The sequence below is a fragment of the Nasonia vitripennis genome, chromosome 4 (genome assembly GCF_009193385.2).
Source record: "Nasonia vitripennis strain AsymCx chromosome 4, Nvit_psr_1.1, whole genome shotgun sequence".
NCBI classification, from domain to species: Eukaryota; Metazoa; Arthropoda; class Insecta; order Hymenoptera; family Pteromalidae; genus Nasonia; species Nasonia vitripennis.
In genome coordinates, this window is record NC_045760.1 from 30,349,761 (window position 1) to 30,372,418 (window position 22,658).

General features: G+C 44.3%; 1 protein-coding gene across 6 annotated transcripts; it reads right to left on the reverse strand.

Annotated features, from left to right (window-relative positions):
• Positions 1-3,747: 3,747 nt before the first annotated feature.
• LOC100122528 (muscarinic acetylcholine receptor DM1) lies at positions 3,748-21,725 on the reverse strand. Of its 6 annotated transcripts, none has more exons than XM_016989936.2 (7): positions 21,327-21,725; positions 14,573-14,752; positions 12,814-13,760; positions 12,408-12,693; positions 11,753-11,885; positions 10,824-11,156; positions 3,748-8,176 (listed from the first exon to the last, which is right to left on the reverse strand). In XM_016989936.2, exons 3-7 carry the CDS (start codon positions 13,304-13,306, stop codon positions 7,538-7,540), a joined length of 1,884 nt encoding a protein of 627 aa, XP_016845425.1. In that variant the 5' UTR covers positions 13,307-13,760; positions 14,573-14,752; positions 21,327-21,725; the 3' UTR covers positions 3,748-7,537. The 6 variants fall into 6 exon arrangements, with proteins under 6 accessions (XP_016845425.1, XP_008214793.1, XP_016845424.1 ...); XM_008216571.3 differs by having other exon boundaries at positions 11,756-11,885; positions 12,402-12,693; XM_016989935.2 differs by having other exon boundaries at positions 12,402-12,693.
• Positions 21,726-22,658: the final 933 nt, after the last annotated feature.

Genomic DNA, 22,658 nt, shown 5'->3' on the forward strand with positions numbered 1-22,658 from the left:
ATTATTATTATTATTATTATTAATATTATTATTAAAAGGAAACAAATTGTGTATTAAGGCCAAATTTATATTCATACATTTATTGTACGTAAAACTTATGAACGTCGATGTCTTTAAATAAGCTTTGTCTTCATTATACTTTTTCTTCCGTTTGTTTTTTTTTTCTTCTCCTTTCTCGCACGTATATTATCGGAAAAAAGTCCCCTGCGTCAATGTTTTTATCGAGTCGCCAGTTGTCTGTGTGTTACACAGGTAAAAGTGTGCCTCTTCAATTCAATAGACATATGCATTACGTGCGCGCGTCTCATCCCCGCCTATATATCATACTATATTATGCGCCCATATTTACCTTGAAACGTACGTGTATAAATAATTTTTTTTTTTTTTTTTTTTTTTATAGACCAAAGTCGTCAAGTTGCGTATGTATATGTACTATTACGCACACATGTATATATAGTACGAAGTGCGCGCATCTCTCCCCTTGTGCGTACGCAGAGCTGTCGCGCGCTTTTCAAGCGCGCGCTGTAACTCTCTCGGTTTTACAATTATGTATTATTATTCTTCATTTTTCTTTTTTTTCGATTTTCGCTCGATATCAACGTCCTCGACACTTCGCGTCTCGTTTTTCCTCTCTAATATACGTACAATGATAGAATGAAACGCGAAAAGCGCCTCGAGACGATAAAACCTTTGACGTCGCAGGGACTTTCTCGCTTTGTTCTCTTTTCCTCGCAATATTCCTGTTTTTTGATCGCCTCCGATCGAGTCTCCGATCGGCCGAAATCAATCGCTTTGTTTATACGTCGTGTTCTATATGTATATAGTCGATAAGAGAACGAAATCTGCCGCACACATTATTTTCTCTCAATTCTCTTCATATCCTTCGATCCTTCTTACAATGCATATCTATATTCAAATCGAAATATACGGCGTGTGTAATTTGTCCCTTTTTTTTTATACATAACGTGCGATGCCTATAGATATAATTGTATAACACGCTTATATCCGAAATTTCATCTCTTCGTATCGGAGGATCATCTCTTATACGATTCGTAAATAATTAGATATTCTATATCCGAGAAAAAAAAAAAAAACAACCGCACCGCAGTGTGTATAATGTCGTGATCATAGCGTGTAACACGAAATCTCTCATATCCTCGGTAAACAATTCGATATCGCTTATACGTAGCTTCGAACCGGCCGATTTTCGCATCGAAGTTTTAGTTTTGGAAAGAATCTCGTCGAGATGTGTGTACAAAAGGAAACTATATACTTCAGTAAGTAATGTGGGTATATACGTGTCATGAACAACTCGACGCTGCGCAAAGGGCCGATTCGAAGCTCGCGATATATACTCTCACCAGATTTATACAAAATCTCGCGTTCTGCCAAACGAGTCGAGCAACGTTATGTGCCGATTCGCTTGAACTACAAATATACGATGTGTGTATCGCATCAGTCGTACGTATATAATGAGCAATATATATATATAACGCAAGAAACAAGCCCTCGTCTCCCCCATTATATAATATAACTCTTTTTTTTTTCGTCGTCGCAATAGACATAAACAATAGTAATAATAATACTGTTAATTCAAGAAAAATACACTTTTCTCCTCTACGATTTACTCTGTGTTTTGCACTTCTCTATCTCTCGCTTTTTCTCTCTTCCTCACACGTTATACAATACATACGCAATAATTGTGTAAAAATATTAAATACGACGATGCGCTGAGCGAGCGCGCAAAATACTCATATATATATATATATATATATATATATATATATATATATATATATATATATGATGCGTCGCATATTACATACATCATATATATCGACTCATCTTTGTCCCTCGCATCATATCCGACCGACAGGAGAATATATTCCAAATAGACGATTCGACAGTGTGTCTGTGTGTAGGTGTGAACGAGTCTCGATCACGATACAATAATATAATAATATAACGAACGCGACACAATAGTTCTGTGTGTTTAATCAACGGCTGAACGAGCAAAGAAAGGATTATTAAAACGACGGACACACGCCGTCTTCTTCTTTTTTTTATATATATATATATAATATGTATACGTACCTCTTCTTATTATTCCGTATTATAATTATTATTAATGTTTTTTTTTTTTCGTAAAAACGCTTTCTCGTGTATAAATAGTACGACTCGTGTGGTATTTTTACTATAAATTGTTTTACATTTATATTATGTTTCTGACATATATCGCAACGAGCGATTATTCTTATAACGACAGTTTAGTGCTCTCATATTTGTGTTTCTTTGTCTGATTCCGATTATTCGTGATTCTCGATCGTCGGCTCAACAATTGTAACGATAAAAGAAAAAATCGTCTCCTCGTCCAGCTCGACCCTTAAATACCCTTTTTTTACGTCTGGATATAATATACCATATCTTTGGTTTGTTAATAATGTTTTTTTTTTCTTCGTAAACACACTCGATGGCTATAAATATCTCTACTTATCACACTACACATCCATTGCTCGTCGTGCAGATCGTTTTACTTAGCGATTTATCTTTTTTTTCCTTTAATCTTAATTGTCGGTATATATATATATATATATATATATATATATATATATATATATATATATATATATATATATATATATATATATATATATATATATATATATATATATATATATATATATATAAACCACGTATATAAACATAGACTGCGAGTACATCGGTATTTATACAATCTGTTTTTTTTTTCTTTATAATAATGTTATCGTATATAATAATTATATATTAATATTATCTTGTTCTTCCTCCTCGCCATTAATACTCGTTATTCTTATACATAGTTATTTTTCGCACAATCACAACGTTCTCTCTCTCTCTCTCTCTCTCTCTTTCGCACATCGTGTTTTATATTTATAATCTGGAAAAAAAGTTGAGCGCACGCCGTGATACGTTTTTCAAATACGTTTGCGTATTATTCGTATACGTGTGCGTGGTTGCAAGTGACGCGCTCGTGTACGATATAGCTTATTTTTCGCAGCTTGGCTCTGTCTCGCCGATCATGTGTAGAATATGTGAAAACGTCGTGTGTCTCTGTATTATATATCATATGCTCTCTTTGGGGGCTTCGGATGCGTCGTATGTGTCGTTGAGATATGAGAGGCGTAAATTATACATATTTATACACATATTTAGTTTTTCTTTGCACATAAATATTTATATATTTGTTTGTTTTGTTTAAAATATCGATTCGTTGTGAGCTATGCATAGGAACACAAGGATGTCTTTTCATTTCTCATATATTTATCTACGTACTATATCGTTATCTTTTTCATTAAAACCACACGCATATTACATGATATAACAATAATAATACACATCCGAGTAAGCCGCGCGCGCGTGTGTGTGTGTGTACGAAAATGACCAAAGAATACATAATAACCCGGCTGAAAATAACCATATGAGAATCATATGATAATCGCATGAGTATCATATGATACTTTCGGGAATGTCCCGCCGCATTATATTTTACACCCATAAGCGGTCAAATTCGAGAATAAACAATTGCATGTATAATTATCATATATATTGTCGAAAGAAGAGCCCAAGCTGTCGCAGCCTCGTACACGAGCGCGAGTCCAAAAAACTTCATCATCAGCTCCTCGACTGATTATCCTCGTCGTATTACAATACTTTTGACGTCGTAATATAATGTATATCATAGTACGCGCTTCGATTGCCGCTAAAACCTCTCACGTGTACGTTTGCGTTTTTATAATAAGTAGTTCTTTTTTTTTTTTTTATTTCTCTTCCTTATCCCGTCGACGCAGTAATGTATAGTAGTACACACGTGTGTGTAAAACCTGGAAGCTTCGTCGCGTCGAAGTCTGTATGAGATATTTTAGCTTGTGGTACATCTATGTATAGTAGCAAACAACGAACGTACGTTTTTTATCATCTTTTTTATTTTTCTCGCGAGTCTCTCGCGGAGGAAGATATTAGACTTTTTCTGGCGTGTGTTTTTAATATGTATTTTTATTTTTATTATTATAATGTCGTGATCTTATACAAATGCGTATGTTTTTCCGTTATTGCGCGCTGTTATCTTGGTTTTTTACGTTACTGTTAATAATGCGAGTTTCCTTTCGAAATCGAGACTTTAAAAAAGGGCGAAAGCATACAAAAGAGTTAAAAAATCCATCCGATATACGCTTGAATAATAAACGGCCGAGAAAACAACAACAGACGTTATGCTTGCGGTGTATGTGTGCGTCGAATCAACGAATGAAATATTGTCTACAGCTTCGTTATTCAAATAGAAGTTTTTTTTTTCCCCTCATTCAGTACATACGCCGGAATTCCTATCTTTTTTATTTTCAAATCAGCGCAGCAGACGACACCCACTCGCGGGAATTTCAAAACGCGATCCGATGCAGTGTTGTACGTATTTGCTTTGTTTGTTTGTTTGTTTGTTTAGCTCTCACTCTGCATCTCCTATATTATTATTTTATTTGTTTTTGTTTATTATAACGGGCCAACTATATGTATTTGCTCAAACGACTTCGTCGCTATTCCGTATAACTTACACACACACACACACATATATTCATATATACTCGTATAATTATCTAGAATCGTTCGAATACTCGGTATGCACTGTGTGGTCAAAAGATATAATCGTCGACGATAACCGGAAAACGCAGTGTCAACTTCGAATGGCTCTTGAAACGGGATTATTATATCAAACTTCTTCTCAATTTGTATCGTTCTTTTTTTCTCTTGTTTTGTCCCAATATAGAAAATTTTGACAAAATCGGCGTGTATTGTAAAAAACGTTTAAAATATATCATTGATACTCACTTGCGACAAGTATAAAAGTACAAAGTTAAAGTTAAACCTCGGCCTAAAATATCCTCGTAAAGATAAGAGGTATAATCTCACCGCGAAGAAGGATACGATGTAGTAATGTGGTCTCTCTGTGTGTGTATATATATATATAACAATAAAAAAAAAAGACACAACCGATAGCTGACGAGTGGAAAAAGTCGAGAGAAAGAGCCGTATCCTTCCGTCGGAAAAACCAAATCTCGTGTATACAGACGTTGTGGACGCGTGTTTCAACGGCCATTCAAAAACTGAACCTATATTCTTCGATTATCAAAAATTTTCCCTCGTGCTGTTCGTCGTTCTTGAAATTTGTTTCGTTTAAAATTCACCGCGCGCGCGCGTAAAATGTTACATACGTACGTATGTGATACATATAGTTACATATCTCGAGATAATAAATACAACATGTAAATGTGTAAAGGTGTGAAAACGCGCTCGCCTAGGAAACGCATATCATATTTCTTATATACGTTACGTTATTTTTCATATACTTTTTATACGAATACACACAATATAGTCATATATTCACTTTCGCGTCTTGTTTGTCGGCCCCCCCCCCCCCCGATGTAAGTGTATAAGTGTCTGTGTGTTTGTCGTCAGATATTTTGTTCACTTCTTCTATTTTGTTTTTGGCACGTTCAATTAGAATGTCATATGTATCATATATATATATATATATACTTTAACCGTTCACTTTGTTCGTCAGTACGGAAGCTTGTTCGATTCTCGATTAAATTTGTCTGGTTTCTCTCTATATACGTCATTACGCGCGTATACACCTATTTCTCCGTATGTATACATATATCTATCTATATAATTGTTTTATGCGTGTGTCATCAGCGATATTAGCTTCACTTCTACGTAATCGTAATAATAAACGACCGGTTCCGTTGAGATTTCGTCGTATCCCCTTATCCTTTCGCAGACCACGTGCGCCGCGCTAACTCTTATACATTATAATGCTTATACAGTTTTTGCATACTATTTTACATTTTTCCCCTTTTTCACTCTTCGTCGTTCGATCAGCTCGTATAACTCATATTCGCGACGCAATCGACAAAATACAAGAGAGAATATCAACCCCTTCACGCGTATATATATATATATATATATACATATATATATATACATACATACAATTTGCATTTCTCGCGATTGTCGTTTCCGAGTCGAGGATGTAAGGCATCGTGAAGCGAAGAAAAAAGCTCAGCCCCGGTATACAAGCAATTTCCTGCCTCGTCCGTCGGGCACTAGTATGTTTGCAGTACATTTCGCGGACACACACGTGTGTGTGTGTGTGTGTGGGTGCGGAGAAATTGAATTTCTCCGGAGAGACAATTTTCCCTCAGCTCTGCCGTTCGTTCGGTATTTTTCAAGAGCCGAAGAGAGAGAGAGAGAGAAAAAAAGCTCCGTGGATTCGTAATTGATATAATGGTCGAGCTTTCATCCCCCTTATCGCTTCGAAATGCTGTCTCTCTCACTCTCTCTCTCTCTTGGACTATCCGAACTAATGGCCGATTCTCACGAGGGTAGACGAGGAGAAAAAAAAAATAGTTTTTTAAACGAGCTTGCAGGAATTCCGTATAACAGCCGCCGCCGAGGAATTTTCCGAAACTTTTCACGCGTCCGAAGGTCCGGCACGGAAATCAATAAAAGCTCGCAGTGTGTAGCGCGATAAATACTCCGCCGGTTTAAAAAGCCGAAAACTATCCGGGACGGGAGAAAAAAAAGAAACGAGAGATAGAGAGGAAGAAAGAGCGGTACAACGAACCCAAAAAGAGTCGTTAAAGTAAAGCTCGCTTAATGGCGCCTTGGCGGATCGCGATACACACTATATATACTGGCTTCGATTCGTCGGCCAGGACCAGCCAGCCATAACGCACACTCTTCGGCCCTCGGAAACTGCGGAGCATAAGGGGGGGAGGGGGGGGGGGGGAGAGAAAAGGTAAAACGACGGCTTTTACAGACGCACACTCAACGAGTCGAGCTTGCGTAGGAAAGTTATCTCGTTATCAAAAGTGAACGCGACAAAGAGCCTACTTCTCTGTATTATACGTGTCTATGTGTATGTCACACACTTACACACACACACACACACACACACGTCTCGTTTCTGCGCGCGTCTGAAGCACGGCGAGGGAGAGTTCCAGTGTTTTCTCTCTCGCGTCGGCGGCGGCGGGAGAGCTTTCGGACTCGTCGTAACTCCTCCTGTCTCGCTTTTTCAACTGCTCTAAGCGAGCGCGAAATTATGCAACTGTTGATGGCTCTGTAACTCTTCGGGAAGATTGAACAAGGCTCCTGAAAAAAAAGCCATTGGAAAAGGTATAAAAATCCAGCCGCACGCAAACCATACCTCGACGACGAGGCTCTAGACCGTGTCAACGAGTGTCACGCTCTTCACCCCTCTGTGTGTGTGTGTGTTATTGCCATCCGGCGCTATATATATATATATATATCGATCCTTCCATCCTCCCTCTTACCGTCTCTTTTTCTCTCGCGGCGTTAGAAGGAATTTCGCGCGCCATCGACAAACCTATACTCTCTCGCGGCGGAACAGCCCTGTCGATTGCGTCGTCATCTCTGTATACAAATATACGTGTACGAGTATAGAAACAAAAGGTGTATCCCCTCCCCCTCCCCCTCCTCCTCCTCCTCAGTATCCCCGGTTGACGCCAGTCCTGTTCCTGCTGTGCCACTTGCACTTGAGTATGCGCACGTAGGTCCTGCGGAAGGTCGCGTTGCAGAGGGCGTAGCAGACCGGATTGACGGTGCTGTTGATGTAGCAGAGATAGTAGAAAAAGTCCCAGAGCTCCTGGGGTATGCAGCCGGTGCAGGCGGTCAGGGGCTTCAGCAGCACGAGGATGTTGTAAGGCGTCCAGGTGATGATGAACGCAGCGAGGATGGCCGAGAGCGTCTTCGCGGCTTTCTTCTCGGCCTTCTTCTCCTGGGACTTTTTCTTCTTCTTGGCCGGAGCTTTTCCGGCGCCGCTGGTACCGCCGCCGGAAGAGGAGGACGACTTGCCGGCCACCTGCTTGCCGGGGATGTTCTTCGCGCTTAAAGGTATCCGGACGTCCTGTTGCAGCTGCGACGAGGCCGCTGTCGACGAGGCCGAGACTATGATCTCCTGGCCGTCGCAGTTGAGCTCCATACCCGGGCGGAGGGGCTGGAAGCTTATCACGTCGTCCGGGTACATCTTGATGCTGGGCGCCTCGACCGCGCCGTATCGGCCCAGCATTTGAGCGTCTTTGCTCCGCGCCGGAGGTCCTGGCAGCCTTATCAGGATCGTGTACACCTGAGAGGGACAGACAAGGTGATGCGTGTGTTGAGTTGGTGTAACGTAGCAAAATCGAAAGGTGAGCTTTTCGACTCTATCGCTATGCATTAGCCTGTTCATACGATTCTCACTTGATTCTCACGTTCTCATCTGACTCGCATCTGACGATAGCCAAATGTTATTTTGTTAAATTTTAATTCAGATTCGTTTCTTACACCAACCTTACGAATTCTAACAAATTGGCAAAATAACGTTCGACATCGGTAAGCTGAGAATCAGATGAATTTTGAGCCTCTGACTGTCGACGATAGGTGGCGCATAGGCACTTTTTCGCTTCCCTCATCATAGTCTGCGCTGGGGATTCATATAAACGGGGCTCTTTCAACCGTACCCATACCGCCTCCTGTTTCGGCTGCTCATGCTATAACTCCGACGTAAAACGCGAATTTGCATTATGACACTATTGCATGCGCGTATACGCTTTAATGTCGCCGAGTACGGAACGGCGAAGCGAGTTAATTAATATAATTGCGAGATGCGTTCATCGATTAATGCTCTCCGCGCCCATCCGCGCAAAGACACGGCAATGATAACACGTATTCACCTATTTGTTCACCTATATACAGCCCTAGGGAAAGCTCAGCTCGATTTTTCATCATCGTTCCCGGAAATTATCAGAAAGGGAAGAAAAGCCTCCCCCGCTGAAGTAGTGCTTTTTCCTAGAGCTCCTGGCCCTCTATTCTCTATACTCGTCTCCGTCTCATCCTCTGCCCGGCCACGAGGACGTGCCCGAAATCCACAATTGAACCGAATTGATTTCTATATACCCCCTCCGATAGCTGTCAGCGATCGGGGCTACTGTACACTCGAGCCTTCGCCTATACCGGAGCCAGAAGCGAAGAAAATAAAAAAAAAAAAAAACACACACACACTGCTCTGTATACACTGCGAAAATGTCAATTGCCGCCGATAATGCTCGCGACGCCGCGGCTTTGGAGCCGAGACTACAAAGCGAAATTTGGCGAGAAGCCAAGGTATAGACACGATCGGGAAATCACGCGGCGACACGCTGTTCTCTTGTGCAGTTTGTGTATCGACAAAATATCGCAGAGACGAGGGATGAGGGAAAAGACGGGATGGAGATGCGGATATTTCCAGCGCTCGTCGGGGGTATCGTGGGTTTTTCGATGGGTGTTGTGATGCTGGCTTTTAATCATTGAGTGATTTGTTTTTTATGGGAAAGGCGGTGTCTTCGGTCGAGGTGTGAGATTTGGGCTACTGCAAGATCATCGAGAGATGAGCAAGTTTTAAAAGTCATATCACGATAATTCATTTTCTTTCCCGCAAGGTATTATTAATTAAACACTGCAGCGCAAATTTCCGGAATATCCGAATTATCGGCTACACTGAACATGATTATTAAATACCGATAATCCACGGTCGCATCGATTATAAACATACGAATATACGTATGCGATATAATCAATTCTTATTATCAATAATTATTCCCTTTAAATTCATCCCCGCGCGTTTTTTACCCGTCCGCTACACCGGCTCGAGTTTATTCGTTCTACATACGTGCTTATCCGAGGCACATATATTTTCGCCGCTATAATTTATGCGCCGCAGTCGTTTGTTTTTCGTGATTAATTTAGACGCACGTGCGGAATTATTGCCCGGAACTCGGACGGTCGAATAGAAAAAAAAAATCATGTTTATACGAAGCTATATACTTGTCGGGTTCGTGCCTATGATGGAAATTAAGGCAATGTACCCTGGTAGAAACGTTAACGGTTAATAAGCTAAGTTTTGGTTAACAATTTAAATAAATAAGAGTTTGAACAGTATAAATGCATAGATATACACATTAACTCAAGATGAAACAGAGCATTTGCTTGAAGTTTGTCAATCGTGAAAAATTCAAATATTTGTAATAAAACATGCAAACGTTTTAATGCAAGAAAGAAAGGAAAAAACAATTTTTAACTTAAAAATAATACTGTGTTGGTATGATAGACACGAATCACTAAAATATTAGCAACATTTTGCTTAATTTTTTTACATTCACAAATTTGATAATAATGCTCAACTAAACATAACTTTTTAACGGTTTTCGCTCGTTAATTTTCTACCAGGGTAAAGCGCGAATTTATGCCTCGTAAAAACTGTAAAGTTTTAAATAGAAAATACGATGTACCCGATATGTATAAATGAAACGCAGCATGTACATGCGCCTACGTAATTTTTTCCCGGTTTTAATAGATCCAGGTTGCGCGTAACGTAACACGTTTAATAACCCCGGCCCGAAATTAATACACCAGCCAGAGGTATATCGACCCGATATTGGCGCCGTGTATACGTGTCCGCATGCGAAAAACTATTTACAACGAAGAGATGAAGCGTAAATTGAATTTGTATCACGAGCATGACTTGTTGTAGTAACGATTTAATCATAAAGTTTGATCGAATGTACGGTTTTGACTAGTTATTGTTAACATTTTTTTTTTGTTTTCGTTCATCAGTTGCAAGTCAGTTATAGCCACCTATGTTCGCTAGGTTTGCTTGAAAACCTATTTTTCTCTAGGTATCCGATAAGATGTAGAAATCGTTTTCTCAACTAACTACACACACACACATGCACAAAAAAGTCACAAAAAACACTAACCGAGTCATTGGACATATTGTTATTGGCAATAGTAGCCGAGCTGGAATGCGCAGTCGTCCGCGTGCCTAACGACCTGTAGGATTGCGCGTGCTGTTCCAGGTTTATGCTGGTCGACTGTATGACGCCGAACGAGTCACACTGCGATATGACGCTGGCGACCGGCGTCTCGAGCGACACCGGCGTCAGGGTCTCGTCGTAGCCCGGCACCGTCCGACTACTCTCCGGACCACCGGGCTCATCGTCGTCGTCCTCCTCGTCGTCGTCCTCTCGGCCACTGTGCCACCAGGCGACGCACCACATCTTCAGCCACGTCCACGACAGAGGCCGGTGCTTCTGCGGATAAGATAAAGTGCGCGTGCGCGTTTTCCAATGCATTAATGTGTCTTTTTCACTGTGTTATTTTTTTTTTTTTCGTTTCATGGAGTAGAAGTTGGTTTTTGGTGTCAGGTTTGAGAGAGAGAGAGAGAGAGAGAGAGAGAGGTTAGGGGATATAATCTGTGCCCTAACCTAAAAAAACTCGTCGGTTGTAACGAAATTAAAAAAAAAAAAGCTTCTCGTATTTATACAGAATTAAGTCGAGCTTAAGTAATTCAGCATTTTTGCATAACAGCGCGGACCTCTCGAATTCGAGCAAACGATACATATTCGTCCTCGCCGAAAAGGTCGCGACTGCCTCGTAAGATAAGAATTCCGCCGCGAAGTCTTCGAGAAATTAAAAATAAGAAGAGAGGAACGTCGCGAAACCGCCAACGTCGTTATAACCTCTAAGAGACCGCAAATGAGAGGAAAAGTAATAAAAATAATAATAAAAGCCATATCCGCGAGCTGTAAAAAAAGGATAATAAACTAATTCCGTCCGATTGACGAGTATTAAAAGAGCCGCGGGCCGCGAGCGCGGGAGTAATAGAAGGAATATAATAACAACTTACTACCCTGTGCTGAGGATAATGCCTGTCGAGATAGGAAACCGCAATATGCGTGGAATTCACCTCGTATCCCGCGCCGGTGCTCGACTCGCTGCGAGGCCTCTCGCAGCACACCTCCATGTCCAGGGCCTCGTCGCTGCTCAACACAAAGATGGAGAGGGAGATATTATACGTTTGCCGATTATAAACTCACTAGTAGGCGCAGCGAAGAGAGTGCGCTGACCGAGAGTTTATTTGGCGAATTTTTTACTCTTTCGAGATATAAACGCTCGAAGCTTTCATTTTCACGATCTCGCGATCGAAGAGGATAAACACTCCTCGCTCTCGCCGCAATATTTTTCCCGGTACTCGCCAGCTTTCTTAATCCCCGCGCGTTCCTTTTCCCGGAGCTGGGCGAGAGCGAGAGGAGCAGAAGGAAAAAAAATTGCGATTCCTCCGAGCGCACACTGCCTCCAGAAAATTCCGTATAATTCTCTCATTTCCATGGTAAAAAGTATTATTTCCAAGTGCAGCGGGAAGAATCCAGGTCAGTGAACGCTCGCACGCGCGCGTTTGAAAACACTATTTCGATTCGCGCGCTTCCCGATCTGATTTACCGACGGTCGATAAGCCAATTAAGCCAATGGAAAAAAGGGTCCTCAAATGTACATACGCTAACCTAAGCCCACTGCTTCGTTTGCTGACGTCCTGTTTGTTGGTGGCCTGCAAGTTGGGCAGGTCCTTCTGTCGCTTCTCCGTCGCCTGCCATATCCTCCAGTAGAGGAAAGCCATGACGGTGACGGGCACGTAGAAGGCGGCTATCGCGGTGCCGAAGGTGATGTAATGGTTCGTCTCGATGAACTGAATGTAGCAGGCGTTATCGGGCACAGTCCGCTCGCCCTCGATGTACGGCCAGGCGTAGATCCACGGCGGCCAGAGCAGCAACGATATGCCCCAGGCGCAGGCTGGAAATGGACGAGGAAAATTGCGCGCGAAATTGAGAGTTAGCGCTGCGGCAGCGTCGAGGCGACTCGGTCGGTAAGAAAGTTGGGTAATTCGGACCCCCTTAAGGAAAAAACACTCACCGATCATGATGCCAGCCTTGACGGTGGTCCTCTTGGCCCTGTAGGTGAGCGGCCTCGTGACGGAGAAGTACCTGTCGAAGCTGATGATGAGCAAGTTGAGCACGGACGCGTTGCTGGCGAGATAGTCGAGGGCGAGCCAGGTGTCGCATACGTGGGAGCCGAGCGGCCAGTAGCCGAGCACCGTGTAGACCGTGAACAGCGGCATGGATATGAGGCCTATGGCGAAATCGGCAACAGCCAGACTGAAGAGAAAGTAATTGCTGATGGTCTGCAGCTGCTTGTCGATCTTGAAGCTGACCATGACCATGATGTTGCCGATCACGGTGACCAGGCTGAGGCAGGCGGCGACGATGCTGATGAGGATGACCTTCCAGACGGGATACTGGTGACCCAGGGGACCCTCATCCTCGATGCCGGTGAGGTTGCTCTCGAGCAGGCTAGTCTCGTTGCAGGTCTCCGGCAGCAGGCACGTCGTCACCAGCGTCACGTTCATCCTTCCTCTCTTGTCTCTACTTCTTCCTCCTCTCCTTCTTCCCCACCTCCTCCTCCTCCTCCTCCTCGTCCTCCTCGTCTTCGTCGCTACTGATGCTGCTGCTGCTGCTGCTGCTGCTGCTACTGCTCAGCCCCGCCGGAGAAGCTCGGAACGCCCGCGTCTCTACCCCGGCGCTCATATATACATCGTCCGGCAGCTGTCCTGCGCTGATGCCGACAACGATGAGGATGAGCTCGACCTAAGATTAACCCCGGCCGAGGCGACTGCAGCACTCGCCCCCGGCCCCCGCCACCTGCGAGCGCTACTGCTGAGCAACGTCAACTACATCCCACCCGAGCCGAGCGGAAAGCTCGCGAGCTTGACATCCTCATCGGCAGCATCGGCTCATCATCGCTTTCTACTACTGCTGCTGCTGCTGCTGCTGATGCGCCGTCTAATCTCGTGCCGGCTTCTCCTGGAACGTTACCAACTTGTCTAGTCGCAGTACGAACTATAGACGCATACTCGTCGGACAGAGCTTGCGAGAAGCTCCTTAAGCCGCGTCGAAAAGACGCCGGAGAGACTCGAGTGCCCGGATGCCCGAGAGAGAAAGGAAATACGTTAAAAGTGAGCCGAGATTGACGCGGTCGCCTGTTTACGACGTCGACCTGTGTACACAGTGCGGACGAGTGTGTTATATAGCTACTGCACTCCGAGAGCTTTCTCCGGTTCGGATTCGGCTTTCTCCATGGGAGCCTGGAAGACTCGATTGCGTCGAGTTTTTTTTATTTTAATCGCGTATACGTTTCGTACAACTCAATCCCGGAGTTTCCCGAGTCTCCTCGGCGAGCTTTCGCACCTCCTGATTTATTAAATTCTTCAAAAGTGCAGTTGAAATTTTGCTGTTCAATCTAAATACCGCTTATAGTACATTTCTCTTTTCAAATTTCGTATTACACAAACTCCCAAAAAAGCCGTTAAATCACAGGACGCGTTAATCGAGCCAACTTTACTCGCCGGAACTTTTTGTCGTCCCTCTCTTGTACCACAGAAATTAATCTACTATCAGTTTTCGCGGTCAGGCCGGTTATCGAGAGCTATTGTCGCTGCAGCTCGAGAACCGAATGGGAAGAGAGCGAGAAGCAAGTGGACGATCAAAAAAAAAAAAAAAATAATAATAAATTCGCAGGATTCAGTTACGCGCGCGAGCTTGTGTCCCGAGCAGCCGACGCAGTTATTCGTTTGTTTTTAACGAATAAATTTAATTTTTTTTAATATAATACATACTCAGTAAGGTAGCAGGAGGTCCGTAGCTGAAGCAGTGCATGTTAGAGTCCGATAAACGCGTGGGACGTTCATTCGGCCTGCGACCTCGGAACGCATGTCGCACCTCGGCATACTCTCACCACCTTATCCTCTCTCCCATTATCCATCAATCCTCCGCCCTTTGACTCCACCTCTCGAGCTCTGCAATCAAGAGGTTCGCTCTCTTAGAAAAAATAAATTTTTTTCCTTACCTTTCGGCATCATCGGCGAAGCGACAACTTTTTCACTTCCGACGCGCGATAGCAGCCATCACCTCCGAGCTTTCAATTAAAGCTCTCTAGACGGACTGCAACTTTTGCAATATCGGCCTCGCAGCAGCGCATAATGTATTATACCCAGAGTGAGAGAGGGCCGTGCATATAACGCACACGTACGGCTGTCGCAGCGCATTGACGTTCAATCGTTTTTCCGCTCACGCGACCGATAACGAGTATAATGCGAGACGAGAAATAGAGCGCGGAGAAAGGGATGAAAATAGAGAAACAAAGACCGCCGCCCGATATAAACACACGCGTCTTTGTTCGTGTGTGTGTGTGTGTGTAAATCGAGGTGGCGAAGCGCTTCCTTTTTCCTTGGGCTGTGCGTGCGAGAGCTTGCGAGCGCGAAAATTAAGCTCGCGCAAGCTCCAGCGCGCCATTTTCAATTATGATCACTTTTCGCTCGCTTGCTGGTGCGCGGAGAAAAGAATAGGAAAACAACGACAAGAACGAGAAAGAGAGAGTTATCCGATGCGCCTATGCAAGCGACAATGCGAATGAGGAACGAGAACGAGATCCTTTTGTCAATTCGAAAAGGTGTGCGCGCGTGTGTGTATCGGAGAAGAGAATGCGACGCCTCGTTAAATGTAGCACACGAGACACTGCGGTTAGCTGCACGTGCCCCTATACCTGTACTATGCAGAGCTTTATAAATTCCCTGTTAATATAACCGGCGTTTTTCACAACTTTTCCCGCCGAGCTTGATTTCGGCGTAAGCGAGCTTGTGCAAGATTAATACTGTTCAACCGCTGCATCTGTTTAGCGCAGCCTTTGTGCCGAGGCGTGGATAACAACGGCGAGTGTGCCTGGAGGGAGCTTGCGCTAACTGGATGAATAATCTAGGCTTGCTTCGTTATAACTATCTATTCCTCTGTGGTGGTGGTGGTGGTGAGGGGGCTGGGAAAAAAGCGCAGTTGATGTTTGCCGCGAGTAAGCGTTAGCTTGCGGAGAATCGGATGGTATGGAATTCGAGTGTTTTACTACGAACGGATCAAAGAACGTCGTAGGATAATTAAAAAATTCGTTTAATACCGTCAGAGCTTGCGCGGCGAGCTTTTTTCAAGCCCGTATGCAAGTGACGTTGAAATTTCAATTAGCGAGCTTTCTATGAGCGAAAATCGATATACGCAAGCGAAAAGGAAGCTAAAATAATATCGAAACTCAGCGCCAAGCTCGAGCGTCGGAGCTTAGATCCTCGATGAAAAGCGCAAACCCGCACATCCTTCCCTTCTACAACGCAAAAAGCTCTCTCTCTCTCTCACAGTCATCGCAGTAGGCTGTTGCTGCGTACTGTCAGCTATTCTCTCTCCCTCGACCTATACACGCGCTATACACGGCCTTTTCCGATAATTCCTCCGCATCTCTCTCTCTCTCTCTCTCTCTCACGTGCGCATAATGCCTATACAGCCGACGACGACGACTGCAGGGAACATGACACTGCGCGACTTCTTTGACTCCGAGCGTGCATGTGTCACGATGTGATATATATATACATATACACACTTTGCCAGTGTCGCCTCCGGCCAGTTCAGTGTGTGTGTCGAGAGCGAGAACACAATGCCGACAATGAGAAACATTGTGCGAGTAGAGTCGCTCCAGGATCGTTTTGTTTTGCTGCAATCCTTCCCCCCCCCCCCCCCCCCCACACACACGTGTGTGTATACGTGTATAGGTATATGTATCTTTTGCGAGATCGTATAATAGTAATAATAATATACGATCGCGGACGCATATAACTGGGTTACGCGGCAGCGGCTCTCTCTCTCTCTCTCTCTCTCACGGGCTATTCAGTCGCGACTCGATGCATTAACGACTTTCTCTCTCGTACTTTAGCCGCCGCAGAGCAAGAGCGATCCGTTTAATTTCTATTTCAAGCTAGACACATGTCGATGCGCTGAGAGAATAAGAGGGAGAGAGTTGTGTTTTTGCTGAAGTTGCGCTAAAACCTGAAGTATATTCAAAGTTTTCAAACGTATAAGCGACTGACAAACGGAATAAAAGCCCGCGAAATTAAGCGCGTTATTAACACGGACCGTTTGATAAAACATCGAGCATGTCACATGAGAGTTCGTTCCGGTAACCTACTTGACCAGCCGCTACGCTTAATTAATTCCCGAAAACGGCTTTAAACCCTAATCAAAGCACACGCAATGTACTTTTTTTAAAGCTCACTCGTCAAAAGCCCACATCATACCCCGATCGTTCGCGGGACTATTTACTCGGCTCTGCGCAGGACGAAACAAATTATCAATAAACGCTGATCCATCGCGCGCACTTCTGGACGACTGCCAAGCTTTATTCTCGAAAAAAGTTCGATGCACTCAGCCCCTCGTATTCGTTGTATCATATCAAGCCGTCGCCTTGGCGTTTCAATTTTACGATCGTGAAACATTCCACACATACGACGTTTTGTTTTTTTTTTTTTTCGGTTGAAAAATTAAAGCGGACACGACGTGACCGGAAAATCCTCTCGGAATGTCGTTATGATAATACCCTTTTGAAATTTATCGGTAAAACGCGATGAGGAAATTTTACGACTGTGATGTATTGATTTTTCGAGCTTTCGAATGATCGCTTTTGTTTTATTTCGTTTCTACATCTCTCCGTGCGCTGCACCGCCAACTTTTTCGTACATTTCAATCATTACCAATCCGGCCGGAATAAAAGAGGGTCTATATCGTCTCTCTTTGACTTATAAGGATTATGAGCTTCATATTCGACTCTGCGCGTCAGTCGCCTGTGAAGTCGATGCTATAAAAAAAAAGCGCGCGTATAATCCTTTCGTTATTCGATATCATACACAATATAAAATTTATGTTATTCCGGTCGATCGACGTACAGCAGCAAACGAAGAATATATAACGTCATTACGTAGCCGATAAACTGATGGAATTAAATCAATCATCCCCGGTGATACGCGACGACGTCATTAAGGACACACTATATAGCCTATGTGTATAATTGGGTCGGTTACCCTGTTTAATTTTCAATGCCGCAAGCGGCCGACTTAAAAAAAAACTATATAATATTATTAACAATCAATCGCGCTCGCTCTAATTATAGACGGAGTAAAAATAATACGAGACGATGTACTAATGCTAGATATAAGGTCGCGTAGCCCGATAATTATAATTTTTCGCTATTCGTGGACGGGATTGTGGTGTGCGTCATTGAGAAAGAAGGAGTTTTTAAAAGACGTATTGTTTAAATTTTCGCGACATAAAGCGTTTAGTGCAGATATCGTTTTAAGCGAAAACTTAAACTCTCAGAGTTATGAGCTGAACGTACACAGAATATGGGATATTTCCAAAAAAAAAATCGAACGCGCCAAGCTCAACTTTCAAGCTTCTGGCAACAATCGCGTTCATGCCGTTCCCACCAGCACTTCTGTTGCGGAAGCTCGTCGGAATGTCGGATAAAAAGTCTCGTACTTTATACTTTCTTATAAAACTTGCATCAATCCCCCGCGCTCGCGTAACAATTTTCCACTTTCCCAGCACAGCCGTCGCTCGGAAAATAAAGTTTGATAAAATATGGAATAATTCGCCTCGCGTATATATAATAGAGGCGTTTTGCTTGTATAAAAATGTTAATTGACGCAATATTCGCGACACATATACCCATCGGAAATTCCGTCCGTCCGTGTAATTTCATCGGCGTTACACACGGCGACGCGCGTCGAAATTCTCTCTACGGCCGTTTAGGAACTAACCGAATCGCGCGAGGCGTATCCGTTCGATTTCTCGATAATTATTACCGTCAGTAATATAACTGCATCGTTTTTTTTTTTTTATTTACACGGAAAAAACGTGTAATATCGATCTCGCGGCTGATGCTAGTTTTTTTTTTTTTTTTTTCTTCCGCGAAGATATCGCCGGATTTTCGGCCGTTATTAATACCGGCTGTGCATTTGGGCTTCATATCCCGCTGGAACGTGGCGGGACTACGGCTATGTATAAGAAATACCGGCGCTGCTGCACGTATATGCGGGAAATATTATACGTTTATAATGATCGCATCGAATTTTTATCGTTTCCATCCTCGTTATAATTTATTATTAAAAATACACATCAAAGCATCGCGCAATCCTAGACATCCCGTTGGCCATTTAGCGCGAAGTGTAATGGCCCAGGCCGCGTATAAGCATAACGCAATCAGCCAGATTTCATCTAAGCGCTATCGAATTAACAATCGTAATCGAGTCAACCTCTGCACTTAGCCAGCACCCCCGCGTTAATGCACACCGGCCCGAGTTTTAATATAAGCCCCGAGCTCCATCATGGCATATATATATATAACTCGCTCGCAAGCACCGCCTTTTCTTTTATTGCCCCAAGCGCGTCGAGCGGCTGCGAAATTTATGTATTATATACACGATGTAGGAGAGAAAGAATTGTAGCTTGTAGAGCGAGGGGAAGCTTTTCGACTAAGCTTCGTTATTTTGGCGGGAGGTTTGAAAGGTTAGTTATCCGATATAATTATGTAATTAGCAACGTTCGTACTAAAAGCTCCGCGCGGGAAAATTCAAAGGGGTTTTAAAAAATTGACGCCTCTACGTTCATCGGACCGGCGCGGTGTAATGGCCGACTCGTCGTCGTCTTGAAATGGAATTGAAGTATATTTGAGCTTAACTTTGCCGAGAATGTGCATATTCGCGCGCTATTCTCTATTACATCTGCAGCTACGACGAAGACTAGCCCTTTGAGGGGAGCTTTTGTTCGCCGAAAATGCCGCGCACACGGAAGCGCATTATATCTCTCACACTTGCTCTGTATAGTATGTACAGTAATATATATATATATATATATTTTTTTTCTGACTTACGCTGTAGAAGGTAGTTCGAGTGCTCTTTTCGTTCGTTATCCTCTGGACTACTGTGCGTGAAATGCTTTTTTTACATTATATAGATTCTGTACCGTACGAGGTGGTGACTCGTCGAGTGAGGTAAGCGCGTGTTACTCGCGAAACTAATTATAGCCGCGATAACGTGTCTCTCTGTGCTTGTATAGTTCGTTGTAAAACTCACGTACGATCTTTTCAATCTATCGGCTCTTTTGTACACCGTTACGTCGCGCTGAGGAAAGAGTTTGAATCTCGAGAAGTCGATATATAATTGTCAGGAAATTTTTGGCTCTCGAGTTTCGACAGAGCGACGATAGGTGGCGCATAAGCACCTGCTTACTTCCCTCGCCTCAATCCGCGCGTAGAATGAACTCTATCGGATGCAACACATGTGAGAGGACTTTTGCGCCGGTCGTCGCACACCCCACGTGTCACCCGCGTAAAATTCAATCCGGCAAGCTGTCGTCTGCGACTATTCCAAAAAAAAAAAAAAATAGATGTAGGTCGTCGCCTCGTTCTCTATATCCACATAAATTTTCACAAAGCTCTCCATCGATCCTCCCCTCCCGCGATAATTAAACCTCGTCCCGTCGAGCGAGCATCGACGATATCTCCTTCTCAAAAGCGCATCGGATCTCTCTTTTTTCCTCAAACTCATCATCAGTCATAACCGCAAGCTCCCTATACACACCGAGTTGAAAATAGGTCAGCCCTCGCGGTGTGCACACCTCCTCTCGTGTATATATATATAAACAAAGCAAATTGTTCTAACCGCAAAACAAAGCGCGGCTGGTTTATCGCTCGCAAGCTCGTTCGTAGCCCTGAAGAATTAGCACCACAGCCACACACAGGCAGATATGAGAGAGTGCGCTCGTCCGGCGAAAACCACTTGTTCTCTCTACGCTCATATCCTCGCTGTGTATGCGCAGCTTCGCGCGCACGTCCCTCTCTCTCTCTCTCTCTCTACACACGCATCCGAGTTCGCAAGCTCTGGCCGCGCCTATACCCCTGGAGTTGAAGCTCTCGCACCGGACGATATGACCGTCCTCTCGAACGTCGACCCTGTAACGAACCCTTAACAAAATTATAAAATTAAACGGCCCTTACCCGAGCAAGAGGGCGTGAAAGCTTAAACTCTATATACGAAGCCTCGAGGGGGACTGTATGAAGGTGTCGACAAAACACGCACGCGAGTCAAGTCCATTCGCTTATTCATCCCGAAAGCTCACCTGCGTGCATCGCAAGCTCCTGACAACGGAGAAAGCGCCGTGTACATCGAGAGGGGGGGGGGTGCGCGCGCGCGCGCGCGCACTCGGGGGTGAAAATAATTTTCCGATAGCACACGCGCGCGCAGCATCGCGAGAGAGATGAAAACAGCCAGACGCGCGCGTGTGTGTGTGTGTAAGCGAGGAGAGGAATAGGGAAAAAAGAGAGAGGCTGGTGTAATTGCGTAATGAGTGCCGGAAAGCTGGTGTGTGTAGCTGTCGGCTACAGAGAAAGAGAGAGAAACTCAGCTGTGGGCTCTAGACTCTCTCTCTCTTTCACACACACACACACACACACACACACGCACACTTACTGCCAGAGAAGGATAAATAGGATGAAAGAGAGCTTACGCGTCGTGCGAGCTTAACAAGTCGACGTCCTCCTCTCCTCATCCTGGTGCTGCACTACTGTCGTGCCTCTCCGTGGATAAAGTCGCTTCCCGGCGAGACATCGCCCTCCCCCCCGGATGGGCAGCTCGCTATACTCTCTATAACCCTGTATCCCTCAAGCATAATCTCTCCTACATGTCACTCGGATTCTCGCTGCGAAGCACCAGTGCGTCGATGATAAAAAAAAAAAACGAGAGAAACGTGGGCCTCGCCTCTATCTCTCTCTCAATACCGTCTACACATTATCCCGTTTATACCACGACACGAAATCGCACTATCTAACGTATAGATGATTAAGCGCACCCTAGAAACCCGAGAGATGCTTACTCGACGAGGAGCGTCGCGCGACTGCTGCTCCAGTGCTCCACTGCGGGCGCGTCGCAGAGCTCTCTATCTCTCTCTCTCTCTCTCTCTCTCTCGCTCGCTCGTGGGATTCTGCGCGCGCGGGGGTTCTTCTACCCCCTACGAGAGAAAGAGAGATGCTGTGTGTGTGTGTGTGTGAGAGCTGCGGGTGTTTGAAAATTTTCGAGCACTGGGAGATAAGGTTATATGCGCCTGTGGCAAGCTGGGACGACGCTGGATGGACCTGCGCTCGGCGAGAGGGGGGGGGGGTGTGTGGGTGCGCGTTTTCGGGGTGATTGCCCGAGAGTAGTGATAGTGCGCGCACGCGATCTCGGAGCGTCGTAAATTGGTTCAATTAATCCTCGCGAGAATATGAAAAAAAAAATTTTACGAAGAAACTCCTCGGAATGAAAGGGCCGCGTGCGTATAGGAAAATTAACAAGTGCCACCTAAGAAAAAGACCTCCCACTGCACGGCAGCTTCGCTCGCTCTCAAAGAAAGAAAAGAGCACCCTCGTGTCTCGGCGCTCTCTTGCTCTTTATTTTCGCCAACTCTTTATGTACCTCTTACACACACACACACATACACAGCGAGAGCTGCCCTTACCCTCTCTCTTCTTTTCGAGAAAAGAGGCGACGCGCCGACATATGCGAGACTCCGGGAATTTCCCCTGTATACGTGTATACTATATATATATATATATATATATATATGTATAGATTAAACAATAGTATATAACAGCGAGTATAAAGTTGGAAAGAGATATATAGGAATTGAATAATGGAGGAGCAAGTTTTTCGGTCATATAGATACACGAGTGATTTTAGAGTAATCAGCGAACGTGGAGTAACAACATATAGCCGCAGCTCTACTGCGCGCACGCGGCTGACCGTAGCGCGGACTTGCTCTACTTGGCCTCGCTGGCCTGATAACCGTACGGCTGTGCGAGGA

Bases quoted from the DNA above. Each gene is read 5' to 3' on its own strand.
- LOC100122528 (XM_016989935.2), bottom strand. From the start codon at position 13,306: ATGAACGTGACGCTGGTGACGACGTGCCTGCTGCCGGAGACCTGCAAC. The intron at 12,694-12,813 runs GTGAGTGTTTTT...GTCCATTTCCAG, and splicing joins CAAGGCTGGCATCATGATCG to CCTGCGCCTGGGGCATATCG. The intron at 11,157-11,752 runs GTAAGTTGTTAT...TCTTATCCGCAG, and splicing joins ATTATCCTCAGCACAGGGTA to AAGCACCGGCCTCTGTCGTG.